General features: G+C 46.1%; 2 protein-coding genes across 2 annotated transcripts; one reads left to right on the top strand and one right to left on the bottom strand.

Annotated features, from left to right (window-relative positions):
* Positions 1-106: 106 nt before the first annotated feature.
* Positions 107-3,154, bottom strand: ltap1 (lipid transport auxiliary protein 1). The gene is made up of 7 exons (XM_080005505.1): positions 2,971-3,154; positions 2,291-2,392; positions 2,054-2,162; positions 1,921-1,974; positions 1,652-1,818; positions 1,308-1,366; positions 107-1,181 (listed from the first exon to the last, which is right to left on the bottom strand). Exons 1-7 carry the CDS (start codon positions 3,031-3,033, stop codon positions 968-970), a joined length of 768 nt encoding a protein of 255 aa, XP_079861631.1. The 5' UTR covers positions 3,034-3,154; the 3' UTR covers positions 107-967.
* Positions 3,155-14,322: 11,168 nt separating this feature from the next.
* Positions 14,323-17,461, top strand: aqp10a (aquaporin 10a; the record flags this gene model as incomplete). The annotated part of the gene is made up of 6 exons (XM_080004740.1): positions 14,323-14,397; positions 14,913-15,039; positions 15,752-15,889; positions 16,015-16,133; positions 16,531-16,748; positions 17,263-17,461. 6 exons carry the CDS (start codon positions 14,323-14,325, stop codon positions 17,459-17,461), a joined length of 876 nt encoding a protein of 291 aa, XP_079860866.1.
* Positions 17,462-20,639: the final 3,178 nt, after the last annotated feature.

The following is a 20,639-nucleotide window of genomic DNA, read 5'->3' as shown; positions in this document are numbered from 1 at the left end:
TCATGGTTAAATCAGCTTCAAGCTTGACTTCTATAACCAAAACCCAGATAATAGTTTTCTGTCGCCAAATTTATTAGAATGCCATCTTATATACATATCATCCATTAAGGCATTGTATACATCCCTGTGAACCCCAAGCCCCGCACGATCCACACACAGCTGCATTAATGAGCAAGGGTATAACTTTTATATATATATATTTTAAAAACATGTACAGCATAGGGACTACATTCGCCCGAAGGCAACACTTTCATTCAAAATAAATTAATGTGTTACATTGCACTGCGATATATTCTATGTGTTAAGAAGCACTTATATTATATTATACATATACATTGGACTGAGTATGGCTTTTCATTTATGTTAGGGGCTTACAAAAAGACATGCTGACCATGACAGTGAAAAGCACAAATGCCTTTTAAAGTTACAAATAATTGCACAGGGATATGCACATAAGATACTGTTTAACCTAAACAGTCCATAGGCGTTGGATGCTATAAGTACGTTCACATCAATTTGCAGAAAAAAAAAACCAAAAAACAAAACTGTGCAATTACAGTAACTGTGCAATTACAGTAACACTGATTGTCTCGTGGCATTGCATAGCTCTGGTGTTGTTTTGGCCTCGTGAAACCATAAAACACTGGTCACATATTCAGCCCAAATACCCCCACTAGTTATTACAGTTATACATAATGGAGTACAAGCTCAAGCCTACGTAAACAGTACGGTAGCAGATAGTAGTGTAGAATAAGGTATGTATTAATCAGGCGGTGTGTACTAATACAGTTGGCAGCACGTCTTTGTTATTCTAAAGGCAGGAATAACGTCGTCATACAAGCACCGCTGTGCACCGCGCTGTATGCCGTCGGCGCCGTCCCCCCGTCGTAGGCACTTAAACTCTGGCAGCATTACAACCTCCTCGGAGACCCCCTTTGCGGGCGGACGCGCGGGTGTCGCCGCTCTTTCAGGACGTGCTTTCCAGAGTGTTGTAGTTCTCTTTGAAGTTCTTAAGTTCGAGGAAGTGCTTGGGCCGCTTGCTGCGCTGCTGCGTCGGGCCAGTGAGGTAGGTGGTTTGGGTGGGGGAGTACGGCGGGGAGGACTCCGGGCTGCACGTCAAATCTTTGGCCGCAGACTGGTGATGAAGGCTCAGAGTGCTGCCGCTGGCGTGGGACTTTGCGCTGAAAATAAGAGAAGGGAAAGAGGGCAAAGGCGTTTTAAAATCGCACACTTAACATTCCGCTCGAGGATTAGCCGAACTGGAATTAGGAGAATGTCTGTGTGTAAAAACTGAAGCGGTTACTCACACAGACGCCAATTCAGTGAGTGCTTCCTGGTATTTCAAAAACTCTGCCTCGCCAAACTCCTGTAGACGAGAGCCACAGAGACGAAAAGTAGCTGAAGCATGTTGTATATAATCAAATGTACGGTATAGTGTAATTCAGAATTAAAACAATTGCACGTACACAACACTTCTTATTGAAAAAAGCGATGATAATGTGTGTGGAGGGAGGTAGTGACCATTTTTTCCTTGTGAGTTCCGTGACTTGTCAAACACTGTTCTTTTCAGTGTGATCTTCCATTTTTCTCTACCATATAAACTAATAGACATGCATACACACACACTCACACGCGCACACAAAGTACTGACCCCTGCTCCATGGCGTGCGCAATTGTACCCCTCCAACACGGTGTCAATGAGGGAGCGATTGGTATTGCAAAAGAGGGAATTGGAGTTCCGTAGCTCTAGAAGCCAGTTTCGGAACCTCTTCCCAGTCACAGCGGTGGAAGTCCCACCCAGCTCACGAAATGGCAAATCTATACTCAGACGGGAGAGAGGCAATATGGTTCTGTCACTGATACTAAGATAAAATAGAAGACACTGTGGAAGAAGACAATAGAGTAGAAAAGCCAACTGACCGGTATCTCTAATAGCATCGAGTGCCTTCATCCTGTACAGGTAACCATAGCCACCTACAAAACAGAGAGCGCTCTAATAAATACTATAAATACTGCAAGATCCGAGACTGGAAATAGTGTGTGTGTCTCTCACCAGTCTGTCCTCTGTATCTCAGCCGTTCATCTTCTACAGAAAGCAAACGAGGCTCGAATTGGATCTTCTGGACCTTAATAAGTTTGGAGTCTATTTCCTGCCTCAGCTCCTACATCACACGGAAATAATGGAGTCATTAGTCACCAAACACACACATAGTGACACCTTAGCACAAACTATTGTTAAATGGCAAATTACTGCCGCCCGTAGGAGTGTGATCCATTTAGCAGGTGTCACCTTGGGAGCGTTGTGGCCGAGCGGAACGTGTGGTCCTCTCCGAGACTTCATGGCGAATCGCATGACCTGCCTCTTCACCAAGATGAAGAGCAAAACAAACACCTGCAGAGGGCAAACGTCGCGTGTGGCAACGTGTTCATTTACCACATTTGTCTTGCAGTGACATAAGGTCTAACAAATACCAGGGCACAACCAAATTAGTCAGTGAGAAACGCGAGTGGCGATGTCTTGGGAATCATGTGCAAAGGACAGAGTGATTGGTTATTGATCGATCTAGATAGATAGATAAATAGATAGATAGATAGGGGAGGGAGGGGGGAAATCGTGGTGTTACAGCAGCACACATCAGAACAAATATGCAACAAAAAAATTATGACTGAAAAACGAGGCAATGTACTAAAAATTGGCAATATACAATACTCATAAAAAAACAACAACAAAAACAGTAAACACTGTATCTGCCCTGAACATACTGTCTGTACACCTGGTTAACAACAGTTGTAACAGTGGTGAAACAGTTCATACCAACTTACCACTTTGCTGAGACAACAAGGATAGAAAACAAGAAGTGAACCAATGAACCGCTAAATATGTTGTGTTTTCACATTATTGTCATTTAAAAAAAACAAACAAACAAACAAACAAACAACAACACTATTCACAAGGACGGTTCAACTCACCAAACTGCCGTAGGCCATCACTAGCACCACATTGACGCTCGACAGAGGAGAATCAGACCTCATACCGAAATCTTTTGAAGATCTACGTGACTCAACTGCAAAAAACACTACGTCATACCGATGATGCCCATGAGGTGTGGATAAAAAGCCCAACTCGATTTCATCAATCTCCGGTCCGAGACACCGCAGCGTCACCGAGGGAAGTTGAAAACTCGCACCGCCGACTTTGTTGACATCCGGGATCGTCACGTGACCTGCGTTTGTAACGCACGACGCGTGCTGCATTCCATCGAGGTGGGAACTCGGAAAAACAAAAAAAAAAAACCCTCCTCCACACCTACCTGGAAAAGTGCAACGGGACGGCGATTGGAGTTCAAATGTTGATTCCACGTCGGAATTCCGGACCCGAGCTTTGCCGAGATAGAAGACCTGACACCACAGCGGCGCGGCGGCACACGCGGTTAAGCGGTGAATAAAGTTCCCCTTGGCGTGAGCTGCTACTTGAAAACAACGTTCCCGCGAGTCTTAGCTCACGTGCAGATGCTTGTCTTCGAAAGCAATCACACGCGCGCGCACACGCAGACGCAGACACAGACACACACACGCACACACACACACACACACACACACACACTCCCTGCGGACATCCATGTTTTCTGTCCGAACAGAAGCGATGGAAAGCACACTCGGGATTGGGCATTACTGGTTTCCGAGTTTCGATAGAACGCAGCATTGGATCCCCCACCCTCTCCCGTGTTCCTCCTCCGCCACCTCGTGGTCAAGGGTGAAACTACATCAAACTAACAACGGACGCAACGGTTCGAATTACGGGCTGATTCGAGGGGGTCTGACCCCCTAATTAAGACTTGGACCCCCCTAAAAGAGGTAAAAAAAAAAAAACAATAGGTCACGGGTGTTCGAAACATTTATATATCCTCCTTACCTGTAATCGTCAACGTTACAATATGTATCTCCATATTCCTGCCTGGAAGAATCTTGTAATACGATTTCACGCACCCCTAAATTGGACCGTACCATTGAGCCTTGCACTCCGCAGGCGAGGGCGCGATCTGCGGCTCAGAGCGGAACGATCTTTATTCAAACAACGCAAATAAAACGGCGCTTTTATTGTGTGTTGTGTATTTTTTTTCTTGTATTTATTTTTACTTTTTTTTTTTACACAGGGTTATACAGTTGTCATTGTATAACTCACAATCTGCCTTTATGATACTGCATTCCAACTGTCCCCACAGTGGGGGGTTTAGGATGATTTGTGGGGGGAAAAAAAAAAAAACACAAGAAAAAGTGTAACAAATAAATAAATGAAAACTTCCATTAAAATATTCACAATCAGGTATTTTCTGTATGTGTTCAATTATAATAGACGTAGCTTAAGACCAATCCTTCCCACAAATGAAATTTACACCCCCGTATATGATGGTTCCCTTTCGCCCTCACGATAGGTCTTCCTAAGACAGTTGACTCGTTATTTCCTCTTGCCCCAACTGGGTAGAGATCATAATTGGCCATTGTCAAAATCCTGCATCCCACAGCAATATTGTGTATTATATGGTTGCTGGCACGTAGGAGCTGTGAGGCCTACGCACTGAAGCTCCATAGTTCTGGAGGAGGAAGAGGCTGATTTGCATCTCTTGCAAAAACAGAGAGTACCATTCTCATGCGGGGAACGGGAGTGGGCGCCCGGACCAGAGCAACTATTTTCCCTGACTCACAGACTGATCTCCGCCCCAGAGAAGACCACCGCCCGCCTTGCTTTGAGCGGATCACTGATTAAAACAACTGAACAACACACTACGTGGTGGACACCTTTTAGTAGGACCCTGCTTCAGGTCGTTTCTGCACTGGAGGTGCTCGTTCCACTTTGAACCTCCGCTGCATCTATTGTGTGTTTTCGGGCTGTTGGCAGTTGAGTGGAGACGTTGAGACGAGTTGATATGAGCTGAGAGAATCACACCACAAACCCTCAGCTTCCTGTCAGACACTTACGGAAGACACGGGCTGGTGCATGAGGCAACACGGCTTCATGAAGATATTCTGCTTCTTGACAAATCCAAAACATGCAAGTACCGCCATGCTCATGTCTTGTCTTCCTCTAATCTCCTCGTCTGTTCTTTCTTTTTTTCCCATCCCATGCTTCTTGTTCATGTCTTCTTGAATGGTCATTGTTAAAACGGAATGTTTTTCACACACATCTTGTCGATTCTTGTCGCCGCTGGGAAGCTATCAACGATCCCTGTTGTTTTTCCTCTCCAATCGGTGTATTGTACAACAAACAAGGGCGCTACCTTTGTTTACTGGAGTCCCTCATATACTGCACGAGAATCCAGAACAGAACTATTTTCATGCAGTGTGTCACTGAAGGAAGTATATGCTGTACTTGCGCCACTGCAGCGGAGATCCGCTGTATACACAGTAGAATCTAAAAATGTAAAGTTAAATTAAAGTGCACTCCGACTTATGGTTTATCCCAATGTGTTTGCTCAGCGAATCAAATCACCAGAATCACTTCGATCACAATCACTGGGAGACTTTGTTCCAAGGGCCGTCCTGTCACCATTCTGTCACTGTTCATTTTTGATGCTGTGCGCTCTCACACACTCACTCCTTCTATGTAATGGAGATGCGGCCTTGTGTTGGCTCGTTCTATTAGCTTCTCTTATGACCTCCCATTTAGTTATTAATCTTCTTTCTGTTTTCTTTGTCTTCAGCTCTACTGCGGATCTTTGGAACTGTATCTACCCTCCCCGAGCAAAGAAAAGTGGTGATGTCACACCACGCAGACAGTGGGGTGGGTTTTCATGTGTCTGCAGGGTGTGTATGTGCATGCTGCTGTGATCATGTGTGTGTGCGCATGTGATCATGTGTATGTGTATGTGATCATGTGTATGTGTATGTGATCATGTGTATGTGCCTATTATGTAGTTCTAGGGTGACACACTGAGCCTGTCAGGAATGCTACCCCACGAGTAGAAGAAATGGGAGAAATCAACAATGGTAGGGGGTGGAGAGAGAGGGGAGAGAGAGAGAGAGAGAGAGAGAGAGAGAGAGAGGGGGAGAGACAGCGACAAGAAGAAGGGCGATTGACAGAGGAAACACGGGTAAACCAGTATGGCAGGTTCGCGTCACTGTACAGAAATCATCATGCAAAGCTGATGGACACAGAGGGAAAGAGGAGAGTCGAGCTAAGGTCCCCAGTGAAGGACTCGAACCGCCATAACAGCGAGGTACAGGAGCAGAAGTCCCCAGAAGGCATCAGAAGGTAGCATGTGTGTGGTGTGTGTGGACGTGTGTGTGTGTGTGTGTGTGTGTGTGTTTGTGTGTGTGTGTGTGTGTGTGTGTGTCTGTCTGTCTGCCTAAGTAAACGTGAGTGTGTTGCCCCGGATACCCAGGTGGGAGCCTTTGTGACCGAGCAAAGCAGGTGTATCTGTAAGCTGACACCTGTCTGTACCCGCAAGAAAAGCCAGCACAGAGATCACAAATGTACAAATGATGTCGTATTTGTGCTGTCTTTTTTTGGGGCAGGGTCAGGGCGGGGGGGGGGGGGGGGGATTTCACTCAGTTTTCTACGGCGTCGTTGTTGCGATTGAAGTCTTAAAGGATGAGCTTGACGATCAAATACAAACTTGATCATTGGCTCCTTGCATCGGCGGTGTAAAATACATTTAAATAGTTTGCATCTTTTTAATTATAAATGAATGTCATCCATTGATCACCAGTGGTGTTATCCGCTTCCCTCTGATTATGTTGTAAGTATTAATCCTTTGTAAAGCACCTTGACTCGGTTACTGCGCGCACCTTGTTTCTTTCGGTGTGGATTGTTGCCGGGTGAGTTCTTCCAGTTTTTTAGTTCAGAGTCAGCTGAGGCTGACAGGTAGCCTCCAGTATGTTACTTGTGTAAACAGCAACAGTTTTATCTCCTGTGAGTAAGTGCATTATTGGAGACCTGTTGTCGGCCTGAACAGACTCATTGAGTCGGCGCGAGGGGAATGTAGGGTACGTCTCCCTGTTGAGATACCTGAGGAAGGTTTGTTTAGTTTGGACTCGGAAACCGTTTTTATATCTTTCCCCTGTCTCCCACTCCCCCCTTTTCTCTATCCCTCCTCTGTACGCCTCTCTCCTTTCTCTCTCTCTCTCTCTCTCTCTCTCTCTCTCTCTTGAAATGTCGATGGTTTTTTTTGTTGACTTGACAATTGTTGCTATATCGTATATCTTATCTTATGTATTCCTTTTGGTCCTTTCCCGGTCTGTATCTCTGTTCTCATTTCATTTTCCCCCTCCGTTTATCACCCGCTCGCTCTGCTTCTCGCCTCATGCTGCTGCCTCTCTCCAGCCACTCTGTGATTCTGTTTGACCAAACGGAACAGTCAGCCCGACCACAATCCACATATCACAACATTCCAGGCCATTCCATTCTGACGACGGAACTTTAGATTTGTGTATTTTTGTGCTTTGCAGGCGCTGGAGGCTGTTGTCTGAATGCAAGTTTTGCCGTTATGGATTCAACAATCGAGGACCTCAAACCCAGAAGGAGAGCTGTTACCGGAGCTTGAGTCACTCAGAAAAAGGAGACATTCTTTTTTCTTTTGACGACGGAAGAAGGGCCGTCGCCGGAATTCCTTCGGCGTTGACATCATAATGTGCGTGGACCGACGTGTTATGCTGCTCTTTGGAACTCGTCCCTCGACAGTTTCTGACTGCGCCACCTCATAATTGTACATTACAATGCCAACAAAACTGCAGACACTCTGATGAACGACAGAAGGCCTGCATCTCCAGCAAGTCCCCTCCTTTTCATTCTGTATTTAGATTTGGCACTTGATTCCAGGTAATTAAATTTGTTTACTCCTGAGACCATGGACTTGACTCTGCTTCCCACCGCAGTGAGCGAGTACAACAGACAGGAGACGGGAGCGCACGTCACCCGGCGCTCAGCCGGCGCTGGTTACCAGAGTCTCACTCGAAGGCCAGGTCTGAGGAGGCCGAGGCTTGAGGACTTTGCAGAAGGAGACAGGCATAATTACGAAGTTCAGTGCACCCATCTCACTCAGAGGAAACCTGGTACGAGCAAGGAGCATCAAATCATTTGTGGAAATCAGAATAAGCCATCCTCAGACGCCGGATCTGACCAGCTGAAGCAGAATGACTCAGCGGGCAAAGAGATCCTCGAGTCCAGCAGTGAAAGAAGCGGAAGATTGGACGCGCCCGCTCGGGAACGGGGCAGGGTCGAGTGGAGAAGGCACAACCTGTCCAGTAGGAGTAAAAGTTTAGACTTGAGAGGAAGAGCGACCAGCCCTGATCAGGACCCCGCCGGGGTCGGGACACCTGCAGCTAACAAACCAGGGCTTACTCCTCAAAGGTCCGAGAGTTTGGAGAGGAGAGGGACAGAGCACAGAGATGGAGTTGCGGCCTATGAGAGCAGAGTTATGTCCAGGATCAAGGCCTTCAATTCTACCGCGGGGAGCGTGTGTGGAGAGGATGAAGTGGATGGCTTTTGCTCAAAGATTTTAGGGCCAAGACTGCGTCGCTCACGGCAGACTCTGGAGAGTGCCGCTTGGGGTCAATCTCTCCCCTCCAGGTTGAGGCCCAAGTCTTTTTCCGGATCAGAAATCAGGGATTCAGCTCCTTCAATTGGACCAAAAGCTGGCCAGACTATCTGGGAGAGGATAGAGAAACTCTATGGGCCCAGTGGGTCAAGCAAAATGGAGGAATCTATGAAGACTAAGCGTCTCTCTGCTCCTGTGGGAGACTGGCCTCTGTTGGAAGCAAAGGCACAAGACACATTGGAAAAAGGTGAAAGACCAACCACTGACTCTGACTCCTCTGCAGCAGAGTGGAGCGGACTGTTATACGATGGTAAAGCAGGGGGAACTTTCCCCAGACGATATTCCAAGGGTGAGAGAAACGACTCAAATTCACAGCCAAACAGTAAGACAGCCACCTGCTTACCACCTACCGGTGCAAAAAGCTTTGCAAATCCAGTGAATCCTCTAACCTCAGTGCCTACATTGCCAACCTTTACCGAGGACAGCGCTCCATTGCAGGGAAAAATCCCGAGCAGGCCCCCAGAGGAGGGTGATGTTCAGTGGAACAGAACGGTTCTGGAGATGGGCACCAAGTCCCTCAACAGAGGGAGGCCCAAGTCAACCTTAGCAGTTCAGATCAGATCTGCTACGGCGGCAGAAAAAGGTATCGGCTTTCATGCACATACTCTGCTCGAGGAGGAAACCTCCGCTGCCTTCAAAGATCAACCCGGGAGTGCCAAGGAAAGACCCGGCGAAAGTAAAAACAAGGATGGGGAGGACGAAGGTCGCGGCGGGGATATGACGAGCACGACAAAAGAGGCGATCAAGAAAACAGAGCGGTCGACAGATGCAGAAAAATATAGAGAAAGGCAGACTTATGATATGAAAAGGGAAGAGAAAAAGAAAGGAGAAGACGAAGGGAGTACCACGCCCACTGGGGATGTGTTTGAGTCGAGCACACAGAAAATCACCTTAAAGACCATGGAGAGGAGGATAGTCCCGGAGAAAGTGGTTATCGCCTCCGCAGCCAGCGTGAAGAACAAAATCCATCAGTATGAGGCTCTGACTCAGAGAGCGCAGGGCGCGGCAACGGGATGGGCTCTCTTGCCCAGGCGAGCCTTCTCAGTGCCAACACAGCTCAACCGGGTTTATGAAGGGGCACAAAACAGTCGATCGGGAAGGGCATTGGCTGGTCTGAGAGAAAGGTGGGCGGGATTCAATGAAGAAGAGAGAGCCCATAATAAGACAGGAGAGGGAGGGAGTATGACCGGAGGTGTCATGAAGAGCTGGACAGACGAGGGGCCGGATGAGGACCAAAGACCGCTCCGAGAATCAAACCTGAAGCCTGCATCGGTGGATGAGGTTGGAACGCACATCAAGATCGCAGCCGGTGGCGTCGATGAGAAAGAAGGAGAGGGGGACACCGTGGGTCAGAACAGGAGTGCTTTAGGTGAATTTCCTTGGAATAACCAAGAATTCGCTCCGATCAGAGAAGTTGAAGATCGGAGTCCACGGAACCTGTTCATAGATGAGACTGACTTCTGTAGAGCCACCAGTCCCGTGAGAGAGGCCAGCGACGGTGTCGATCTGCTCTCTTTAGATTACAATGACGCCTCCAAGAAATCGTTACATGGTCCGGAACTTTGCGAGGTCCAGAAAAGATCAAACTCTGGTACTTCGTCCCCTGTTAGTGACGGGGACAGAACTCCGACCAACACCCCTCACAACTCGCCCTTTCTCTCCAGCCACCCGGTGTCTGAGCATAGCAGGGCCGCGGCAAACACCGGGCACGCAGATCCCACGCCGGAGAGAGGAACCCCCACGAGCATCACCGCCCTGGTCCCTCCACTGGCCACGAATCACAAAGGAGGAAACAGGGACGAAGCCCTGGACGCTTGGGTTGCCAGTTTGAACCAGAAGATCGAGGGCTGGAGTGATGATGATGACGACGACGGCACAGAGAGAGATGAAGATTCCAACTACGACTCAGACTCCGCCGAGTCCTCAGTGACCATCACCAGCAACATGAGCCAGTCAGACCGCAGGAGCTTCAGCGTCAGGTGAGTCACCCAGACACCGGCTGGGAAATGTAAAATCCCTCAAATATGTTGTCTGACAGAAACTCCTTTTTGAATTCATAATGAGATAGTCGTTAGATTTAAGATGGAGATGTAAAGAGAGGGAAACGTGTCAAAAGGTTGTTGTTTTTTTAATTCAGTGGTGAACAACTGCCCTACACAAAGTGAACCTAATTACTGTAATTCCAGCTAAACAATTTTTACTATTGTTTCTCTGAGGGATGCACCTAAAATGGGGCCTATTTTCATCTTTGTAACCACAAGTCTGAGTCTGAGTCACATTTTTTCTACAGTCTCAAGTAATATATTGGAGTGTAAAAAAAAACAAGCATGTTTTCCTCTACCGCCCAGTCTTGCAGACCTATGTAACTTTGGTGGAGTCGAATACGAGACGGAGAACAACTTTGATGAGTGGTCGCTCGGTCGGCGCTCGGCCTCCCTGAGCTCGGATGTCTCGGCCTTGTCCCATGTGTCCGTGATGCCCAGCGAGGAGCTGGACCGGCTGCTGGAGGACGTCAGAGGCCTGGACGACAGCACTTTGCAGGTACCAGTGAATATTGCTTCATAAAAAAAAATATAGGGTTTTTCAATGAAATTCTGGAAGATCTGATTTCAACAAGCAAGGAGATACACTTCATTAAATTCCACAAATTACATCAATTCCCCGTACTCTTTTTTGCTTTTTCTTGTCGAAGACCTATAGCGATGTGGAAGTGGTGGTCCTCCACAAGGAAGTGGGAGTGGGACTGGGCTTCAGCGTGGCGGGAGGTGTGGACCAGAACAAGCCGATCACTGTGAGGACAAACGTCCATGTCCACGTGATGATGTAGTCCGAGCCTTGAAGACAGCGTCTTTATTTATCAATCTTTTTGGGGTTTTTTTTGTCCTCGCAGGTCCACAAGGTGTTTCCCTCTGGCGTAGCGGCACAGGAGGGCTCCATACAGGAAGGGGACCAGGTCCTGTCCATCAACGGCACTGCGCTCAGCAGCTGCGGACACTGGGAGGCCCTCAGGACACTGAGGAGGACAAAGGCCCGTGGGATGGGAGTGGTGGTCCTGAGGAGAGGAGGAGGAGGAGGAGGAGGAGGAGGAGCCAGCGCTTCCTCAATGCGAGGAGCTGGAACGAACGGCCAAGGTGTAGCACAGCCTCCTTCCGCTCACACGGGTAAGGAGGGAGAATCTCCGACTGGCTCAACCTGCGTGTCATCGAAGCTGGGAGGAACCTGAAATACCTCCAGCGGCAATTGACACCTTCATATCTTTTTCCCTGTGTTTGCGCTCCTCTCAGGCCAGTGTGTGTGTGTGCGGCTAGAGAAGCAAAGCAGGGATCTCGGTTTCAGCCTGGAGGGCGGAGCGGGCTCCAGTTTGGGGGACAGACCACTCAGCGTACAGAAGATCTTTCAGGGTGAGAGGCGAAGATGAACTCAACCCATTAAATCCCAACGATCATTATTTGCGTTTGCTCACGACAAAACTTCTTCCCTGTTACCGCCCTGCTTCCAGGAGGTCCAGTGAGTCAGGTGTGTCCTGGTGACCAGCTGCTGGAGGTCCAAGGCAAGAGCACAGTGGGAATGAGACGCCTGGAAGCCTGGACTCTGATTAGGGGGCTTCCCCCCGGGCCTGTGGACGTGGTGCTGCACCGTCCACGCAAACCGCTCCAGACGTGATGGAGGACAACAGAAATGCTGCGGACATGAACGATAATGACAAAAAGACTTGAGGTCAAGTGGTGTAGATGGTGCTGCATAAGAATTTGCGTGACTATTTAAACGTCTTTCTTTATTCTCTCTCTCGATCTATATAATTCATAGAGGGAAGAAAAAAGGGAAGAAGGAAGGAAGGGGAGCAAGGAATAATGTGATATAATATAATATAATATAATATAATATAATATAATATAATATAATTACAAAGCACTGAAGAATGACCCGAGAGAATTTATTAAAAAGTTAATCTTTTCCGAGTCAGCTCTACTATGGTATCTAATATCTACCTCAGTATCACAGATGGTATCGCTTATTAACGTTTGTTTTTTTTTTGTTTTTTTTTGTATGGTAGCTACAGTATGTATGCAAGATTTATGGAATGTTCTCACAAATGTGTGGTTTATTGTAAATAAAAACAGAAGCTAATTATAATCCTCTGGATTCAGTCAGTTTATGTTTCTTTTGAATAAATTCTAATTTAAACAAACTTTTTTTTTTTTTTTAATCTATACAACAACACAGTCAATCTGCGCAAGGGGGTAGAATGAAACAGACCTTTACATTCCTGAATGGAGATAGGCGATATCCCCCCTGAGCACAAATGCGATAAGATTTACCATCAAGAGATGATTTTACATTTTTTGATTTTTACAAACAGCAGAGAAACACCGTCGGTGTGGCTTCACCTGCAAGGATCCAAAGACTCTGTGTGTTCGATCATCTGGCGGCGCTCCGCATTTTCTAATATTATCTCATCAATTCATGTGCTTTGGGATAAGAATGTCGGCTATGGGTACACAGTTCCTATCCGACAGAGCTTATCTTATTAGGTAATCACCGCGGTTACATAACGCCGGCCTGTTCCAGAGGTTAGTACGAGGGCTGGGGTGACATGAGGCCCGATCAGTTTCTGCCTCGTTTTCCATCTCCTCACTGTGGACTGCTTATGTGACTACGCTGTTAATAAATGTCAGGATAATACTGATAAGACCCCCGGTGGCTGATTAGAGTCCACCTGATGGGCACCGAGCACAAGAGATTGGCTGCAGCATAGTCTTTGTAATAAGCGTTCTACGGTAATACATCCTGATTGATTTAAATGCTTTACTATGAAAATGCCCTGGTACCGTTTATCTTCGATTATTTATTTAATAGATTGATTATCAAGGTCATAAGTCCAATATTGATTCCGTTGCTACTGATTAGGATTTCTCATTTTGCTATTCTGTTTTTTTTTTTTCATGATTTCATGATTCAGATTTCTAATTTCTTTATAATTTTTTGACTTTTTGCTTCTTTTGGGGCTTTTTACATTTTTTTTTATAGTGCTACGGTATCTCTCTCAATGGGAGCGACCGCTCGTGTGCTGTATACAAAAATTCCTTCTTCACAATCTTCCTCCGCTGATGTCGCCTCCAGCTGATCCAGCAGAAGGTTGACGTTTATGATGTTCAAAGTCTATAAAGCGCGTCGTGCGATGAAGGAAGTCTTGTCGTCAGATCGTTAATAGGGAATTATCCGGGCGTGAGGAGGACGCGTAGCAGCCATCACCATCCTTCCAGGGAGGCTCCTAGGGTGGAAGAAGATGCCCAAACGGGAGTCGCCAAAGAGTCTCCATCCGTGTTGGAAGTTTGTGCCGCAAGATTTATTTTTTATTTAAGATTAAGGTCTTCCTGACACTTTTCCTTATCACCGTTCACACTAAAGGTTCTCCGTTTATGGCTTCTTAGTCAATTAAGAGCAAGATCTTGGGGGAAAGATTGTGCTCTCTGTACGAGGCAATCTTCATAAATGAGCGATGAACTGTATTTACGTTAGATAAGTGTGAGCCAGCAACGACCCCAGAACCCAGGAGACGGAAGACACCGCGCTGTGGAAGTGACCAACAAGTGTATTTGATTGGCAACGAGACGGCATCGCTTCTTTTTATCGCCTTCTTCTTTGTGTCTTCTGGCGGAGGGAGGGAGGGAGGGGATTCCTAAGCTCGGGCAGGGGTGACGGTCGGTTCCAAATGAACCCTACAGGGATGGTGAAGCTGAAGGTGAGGAGCGCCCTGGTGCGGGAGTGCATGGCCGAGTTCCTCGGGACCTTCGTATTACTGGTAAGTGGCTCCGGTTTGGATTGCACATGCAGCACACGCTCCGGATGTGGAATCTAGAGGGGTTGTTCGGCGATAGCCCCGTGGCTTCCTGGGAAATCATATGATGTTATTAGGGCTGTTGAGATATGAAGGTTGCAGTTTTATTAGAGTTCAATAAGGAGAGACCAGATGGAAATACTGACATTTATTCACATGATTTGGCAATTGGACTCTGTGAAGCTGCAGAGTTTGAACAAAAAAATTTACTCCGCTGGACCCCCCCCCCCCGCAAATCATAATTAATGAGCATTTATAATATACGCAATTATGTTTGCATTCAAAATACCTGTCCGTACAGTCAGGCACAAAAGTGACCCTTGCTAGTAAAATACTAAGAATAAATGTATTTTCCACTGGATTGTTCCTAGAACCTGATGTCCTGCTGTTGTTCCCGTATCATTAAGTTGTATCTGCTCCCCTCTGTCATCCATTTTCTCCTCCTCCTCCTTCTCCTCCTCCTCCTCCTCTGGATTCAGCTGTTCGGTTGCGCGGCAGCAGCTCAGGTGAAGACCAGCAGAGAGACCAAAGGCCAGTTCCTCTCGGTCAACATGGCCTTCTCCGTGGGGGTGATGGCCGCCATGTACCTCACCAAAGGAATCACTGGTAACGAACGACCTTTCACCTACAAACCGTCCCTCTGCCTAAAACACCTTTATGAATACACTCAATAATATTCAGTCTTCCGATCGCCCTTTCTGCCAGTCATTTATTCATTCAAAGGCCGTGTCACTGTGTCATGCTACAATACTGCTCTAAGCATACCTTAACAATGATGTCATAATCATTTAATAAATTATGTCTTGATCAAAAGTATTAGCTCTTGTTTTGTCGTCACTTCATGTAATTGAAACAATTGTTGTTCTTTTGTTTTTTGTAATATTTACCATTATATTCGGTATTATTTGTCAATATAATTCAGCAGTTATATTCAGAGCAATATAACTGGTATGTTTTCGGTATGTATGCATGCTGCATACGAAGCTTTATTGTATTAAATCTCCATACTGATTAGCTTGTGCTTACACTCTCAAGTTCCCAAACACGATTGATAATGACAGTTCAAAATCGAGGAGAATTACTGCATATTATATACGCCATATAGATTCATTCCATTTGTGAAAGAGGGCAGAGGACTGTCCAAGCTGTTTTCCCTCCATGGACTCTAAGTGTGTGGACTGTTTGATTCAAAGACCTTCCAAAGTGCTATGAGTACATACATGCATCTCTACATGCTTTTCATTCACGGTAGGCTGTAGTGTCTAGGAAAGGCATTTGGATCTTATCCAGATCCTGATCCGTCTCATTCTGGTTGTAGGGGCTCATCTGAACCCGGCGGTGACGCTCAGTTTCTGCATACTACGTCAGACCCCCTGGACGAGGCTGCTGCCCTACGCCCTCTCGCAGCTGCTGGGGGCGTACATGGCATCTGCCCTGGTCTATGTGGTCTACTACGGTCAGTCAGCAAGACCTCCATACCCACATGCACGAGACAAACGTACCTAGACAGCATATCCATTTCCACCTAGAAAGTATTTATGCGTTTGTTAAATCTATTATTATCTACTATTTCTCTTTCAGATGCTATAATGGAGTTTAGTGGAGGTGTTCTGACTGTATATGGTCAGAATGAGACCGCCTCCATTTTTGCCACATATCCTTCCGAATACATCTCTCTCAGCAGAACTTTCCTGGACCAGGTCAGTTTTCAGAATTTCACGTATTCAAGGTGCAAAGTCAGTGTGCGGCAGTTTCGCCACCACACGCCCTCCGAGTGGCGTTTTCAGGGCCCTACGGCACAGAGACACAGACGACGGGGGATTGTAAACACCAGTTTATTGTAGAGAGCGGGGTAGCTGGAATTAGCCCAGGAGCAGGTAGAACATCTCATGACACGGGCTCCTATCCTGAGTGTGTGTGGGAATGGGGGCTTTAACCTGTTACTCCTTAGACCAACCAACAAGTAACAGGTATGCAGCCACCCTGATCCCAACCACCTAGAGCCAGAGTCAGACGTGGCTGCTCGCCACACCGTCCCCAAACCACACAGTGTCTTGAGGTTATTAAATGAAAATGATTCCTAATATATGTCGTCAGGTTGTAGGCACCGCCATGCTGATGCTAACCATCCTGGCTTTGGGAGAAGAGAGGAACACCCCGGCTCCCGCGGGGCTGATCCCACCAATCGTAGCAGTGATCGTCCTGGGAATCTCCATTTCCATGTCAGCGAACTGTGGAGCCGCAATAAATCCGGCACGAGACCTGGGACCGCGCCTCTTCACGCTGACCGCAGGCTGGGGCGCCGAGGTGTTCACGTACGTATAACAAATACATGCCGCCCACGTGGAAAACAAACTATGCACGTAAGAGGGTTTGACAAAAATAAGGTCAGCATGGACAGAATCAGCTCACAGGTCAACATCACATTTGTAAAATAGAAATACAAACGGTTAAATATTCCAGGGACAAAAAGCAGATTCTGTTCAATTATTTTATTTTTTTTTTTTTTTACAGTCCAAGTATTAGGGCAGATGTTTGATATAGTCCTGGAAGATATACACCATTCAAACTTATTGCACCTTTTGAGATCTTGAAATCCCTGCTGCAGCCTTTGACCTTCTTAAGTGGGTTTTTTTCTTTAAGATAAGATAAGATAAGATAAGATAACATAATATAACACAAGTTAACATTAGTTGAGATAATGCTTCACACTGAGTGTTTAAATAAAAACTGATAAGGGATTTTTAGAGGGCTGTGGAATGACACACCCAACAGTATATCCATAAACCATGCGATTTTCTCCTCTCCCTCTGGCTACGTGTTCCTCAGGTGTTACAATTACTGGTTCTGGGTACCGCTGGTGGCCCCCATGATAGGAGGAGTTGTCGGTACCATGACCTACCTTCTCTTCATCGACTGGCAACTGCCCGACCCGGACCCCACCCCAGAGTCCATCCCTTCCGTCTTCACCGAGGACGGCAAGCCCCAAACCGCCGTGGGAAATGGAGAGAAGATGTCTCGATTCTAGTCTGAGCCGACGGAGCTGTCCGGGAAACGCTGGAGGCGCGTTCACACCTCAGCGACGGAGCAACACGACGAGACCGGAGCGGAGCTGTAAGGGTGGAGAGACTGTGTGGCGCTCGGGACCCCTGTGCAGGCCAAATATGCGTACGGCTTTGTGCGAGTCTGCTTCTTCTCTCGCATTAAAGTCATGTGGTCACGTGTTAAAATACGTACAACAACAACAACAAAAAATGGATGATTCATGATTGAAAAAAAAAGGAGGTAATTGACCTGTGTCATCTGTCTCCCACCTCTGAAATGCAAAATCTCGGGACATAAGTCTGCGCACATGATGTTAATAAAGATTCCTTTAGTCTGTGCAATGCCAACTTAGAGGTCACGAATTAGAAGGAAACTGAAAATGAAATTAAGAGAAGGAGGGCGACATTGAGCTCTTTTAAAATACCTCACCCCTGGAGCATCGTGTTTTCTAGAAGGAACACGACAGGAGGATGGACGTGTGCGTGTGTTTGTGTGTGTGTGTGTGTGTGTGTGTCTCACATTATCCGTCCCTCTTTATGTCGTATTTCCCGGGAGGAGATCAGGGACGGATACGGAGGGATAGGGTTGGCCCTGTAACGGCATTTATTTTTCATTTTTTTAACATTCCACTCGTTGAAAGAAGCAAATAATTCGGACACTGAAGGCACGCGCACACAAGCACAAATTATTCAGCAAAAGATACCGCACTGATGACTCTCGTTTGTTTCTTTACTGATTGTTGTTGTGCTCCGCCCAGGGCCTCCTCCGTGGCTGTCATCCACCTGGGTCCGCTGGGTGAATCACTCCCGTAATTACATGGTGTTATTGTTTCAGGCAAAACAGTTTCTAAATCATACTAGAATGTGAAAAACGATATGAAATTGTGATTGAAGAAGGGGCCGTTGTTATCTTATGTGAATGTGACAAATAATATTTCACTTTATTGATTTTTCTTTTTACATGTAATTTGCTTTTGAATATGTTTGTATGAACACAAACCTGAGCCACAAGTTTAAAGAAAAAAAAAAATCCACGTCTGTTTTTTTTTTTTTATTGCGCCTACAACTCTGTATTGTCAGTTTCAATTGTCCTTGTTCATTTGCTTTAAAACAGATATACTTTCAAATCTAGACTACACAGTGACCAAAAATGCTCTGGAAACGATAGTTTTGACGAAAACCTCAAAATCAAACGGCTTTGAAAATTGATCACTTTGGGTTCGACTGTCAGACGTTGTGACCTTGAAGCCAAGAGGTAACGGGTGTGTCGGGTGTCATGGCGCTGTTACACCGCCTGGGGAGCGCCACAGCACAGAACTGAAAGGCACTAGGAATGAAAGCGGCCTGGCGCAATTTGCTGTTTTGTGTCTCGTTGAATTAAACCCGGGGTCGAAAACAACCTTCTTAATGCCGCGGCTCACAGAAAAACGGATGTAAAACGGTTGATTCCATGGTCATGCGTGTGGCGTGTCGCATTAGGGGCCATACGAAAGTAAAGAATGTCATGTGAGAGATATTATTTGAGATCTGAGATTAATTAATGAATAATTAATCAATTCATCAATTGTGATTTCGTGTTTTCATATTGTATTCCTCACAATTTTGGACTTTGATCTGAGAATTCTCAAAATGAATCGAAATCATAATATATATATATATATATATCAATAAAATAATCAAATAATCAAAATAAAATATAAAACAATAACAAATTCAACAAAAGAAAACAAAGCCTAAAAAAATAAATGCCATAAGAATATCCAAGCGAAGCGAAAGGTAAAACCAAGACCATCGCCAGTTCGGCGACACAGAACGGCGCAAAGTTCCACCCTTCGGCGAAGCGCGACGTGGTGGAGGCGCAGAGCTCCTCCTCGTCTCCTCCGCCCCAGTGGGTCCCCGCTGTCCACGGCATCACCCCGGTGGCCTTGACGACACAACACAGTACAGACAGCGCGGACGGCACAGACGCCACCGGCATGACGTCACCGCCCCGATCGTCCCTCGCAACGCGGAATTGAAAAAAAAAATAAAAAGATTAAAAAGAGGTAAGTTGTTTTCTTATCGCTTGATAAGAAAGCACCACTTTTCCACTGAATTCCTTGCAGCTTAATTTAAATCATAACCCGAGCAACGTAGCTCCCGATAAAAAAAAAAAAAAAGCTTTATTATAAAGATGGAGATTGTGTTGTTTTTTTGTTGTTTTTTTTAACCTTATTTACCTTATTTAAAAGTTAGATTTGCTTCTTATATCGTTGCCTTAAGTCCTTATGCATGAAGAGCCATCGTAACCAGGTGTGGAGCACGCACTCACACACATGTGCGCACGCCACCTACTTCTACTACTACAAACTACTATCACTGCTGCCACTCCTCCCACTTCATTACATTACAACTTAATCCTTCAGTAACATCCCAGCTGTGACAAATCTCTAGTGCAGTCGTGTATTCATGTCATTTTATTTATCCATAGACCATTTATGGAGTCGCGTGCCCCTTTCTTAAGCCCTTGTTTCCGTCTCCGAATATTCAAACATTGTCGACCATGTCCTGTAATGTGGGTGGTGGTGAGAGTTCTGAAGAGAAGCCAAGAGGTGTACTTACTAAATACGTGTTCTGTTTACCCCCCCTGCACGCTCCCAGCTTTTTTAGCTATTTTACGGAATTCCACGCAGACGTGCATATTCGTAGAATAAGCCCTTGCACGCACACACACACATGCACGCACGCACACACACACACACACACACCCACACACACACACACACACACACACACACATACACACACACACGCACGCTCACTGATTTCTTCTATATTGGTAGATAATAATAATAATAATAATAATAACAATAATAATAATAATAATCATAATAATCATAATAATAATAATCTTGGTAGGTGCTTAGGAAGCAGGGAGACGGAGCAGCAGAAGACAGTGCTGTGGACTACGACTGAAAGATAATCAGCCTGGATCGCAACTGGAGAAAACGGCACTTTCTCAGGGTATTGATTAGAGGCTCACTGCCCCAGCCCCTGCCATACGGTGTACCTTTAACTAGAAACCAGATCTCTCTCTCTCTCTCTCTCTCTCTCTTTCTCTCTCTCTCTCTCTCTCTCTCTATATATATATATATATATATATATATATATACTGTATATCAG

Source organism: Zeus faber (assembly GCF_960531495.2).
Source record: "Zeus faber genome assembly, chromosome: 8".
Taxonomy (NCBI): Eukaryota; Metazoa; Chordata; class Actinopteri; order Zeiformes; family Zeidae; genus Zeus; species Zeus faber.
The sequence above is the reverse complement of the archived record's forward strand: the minus strand, read 5'-3'. Positions and strand labels throughout refer to the sequence as shown.

Excerpts from the sequence above, each read along its gene's own strand:
- ltap1 (XM_080005505.1), bottom strand. The coding sequence starts at position 3,033 with ATGAGGTCTGATTCTCCTCTGTCGAGCGTCAATGTGGTGCTAGTGATG. Across the intron at positions 1,367-1,651 it reads GCGCACGCCATGGAGCAGGG|GAGTTTGGCGAGGCAGAGTT; the intron begins GTCAGTACTTTG and ends TCTCGTCTACAG. Across the intron at positions 1,182-1,307 it reads CTCACTGAATTGGCGTCTGT|CGCAAAGTCCCACGCCAGCG; the intron begins GTGAGTAACCGC and ends TCTTATTTTCAG.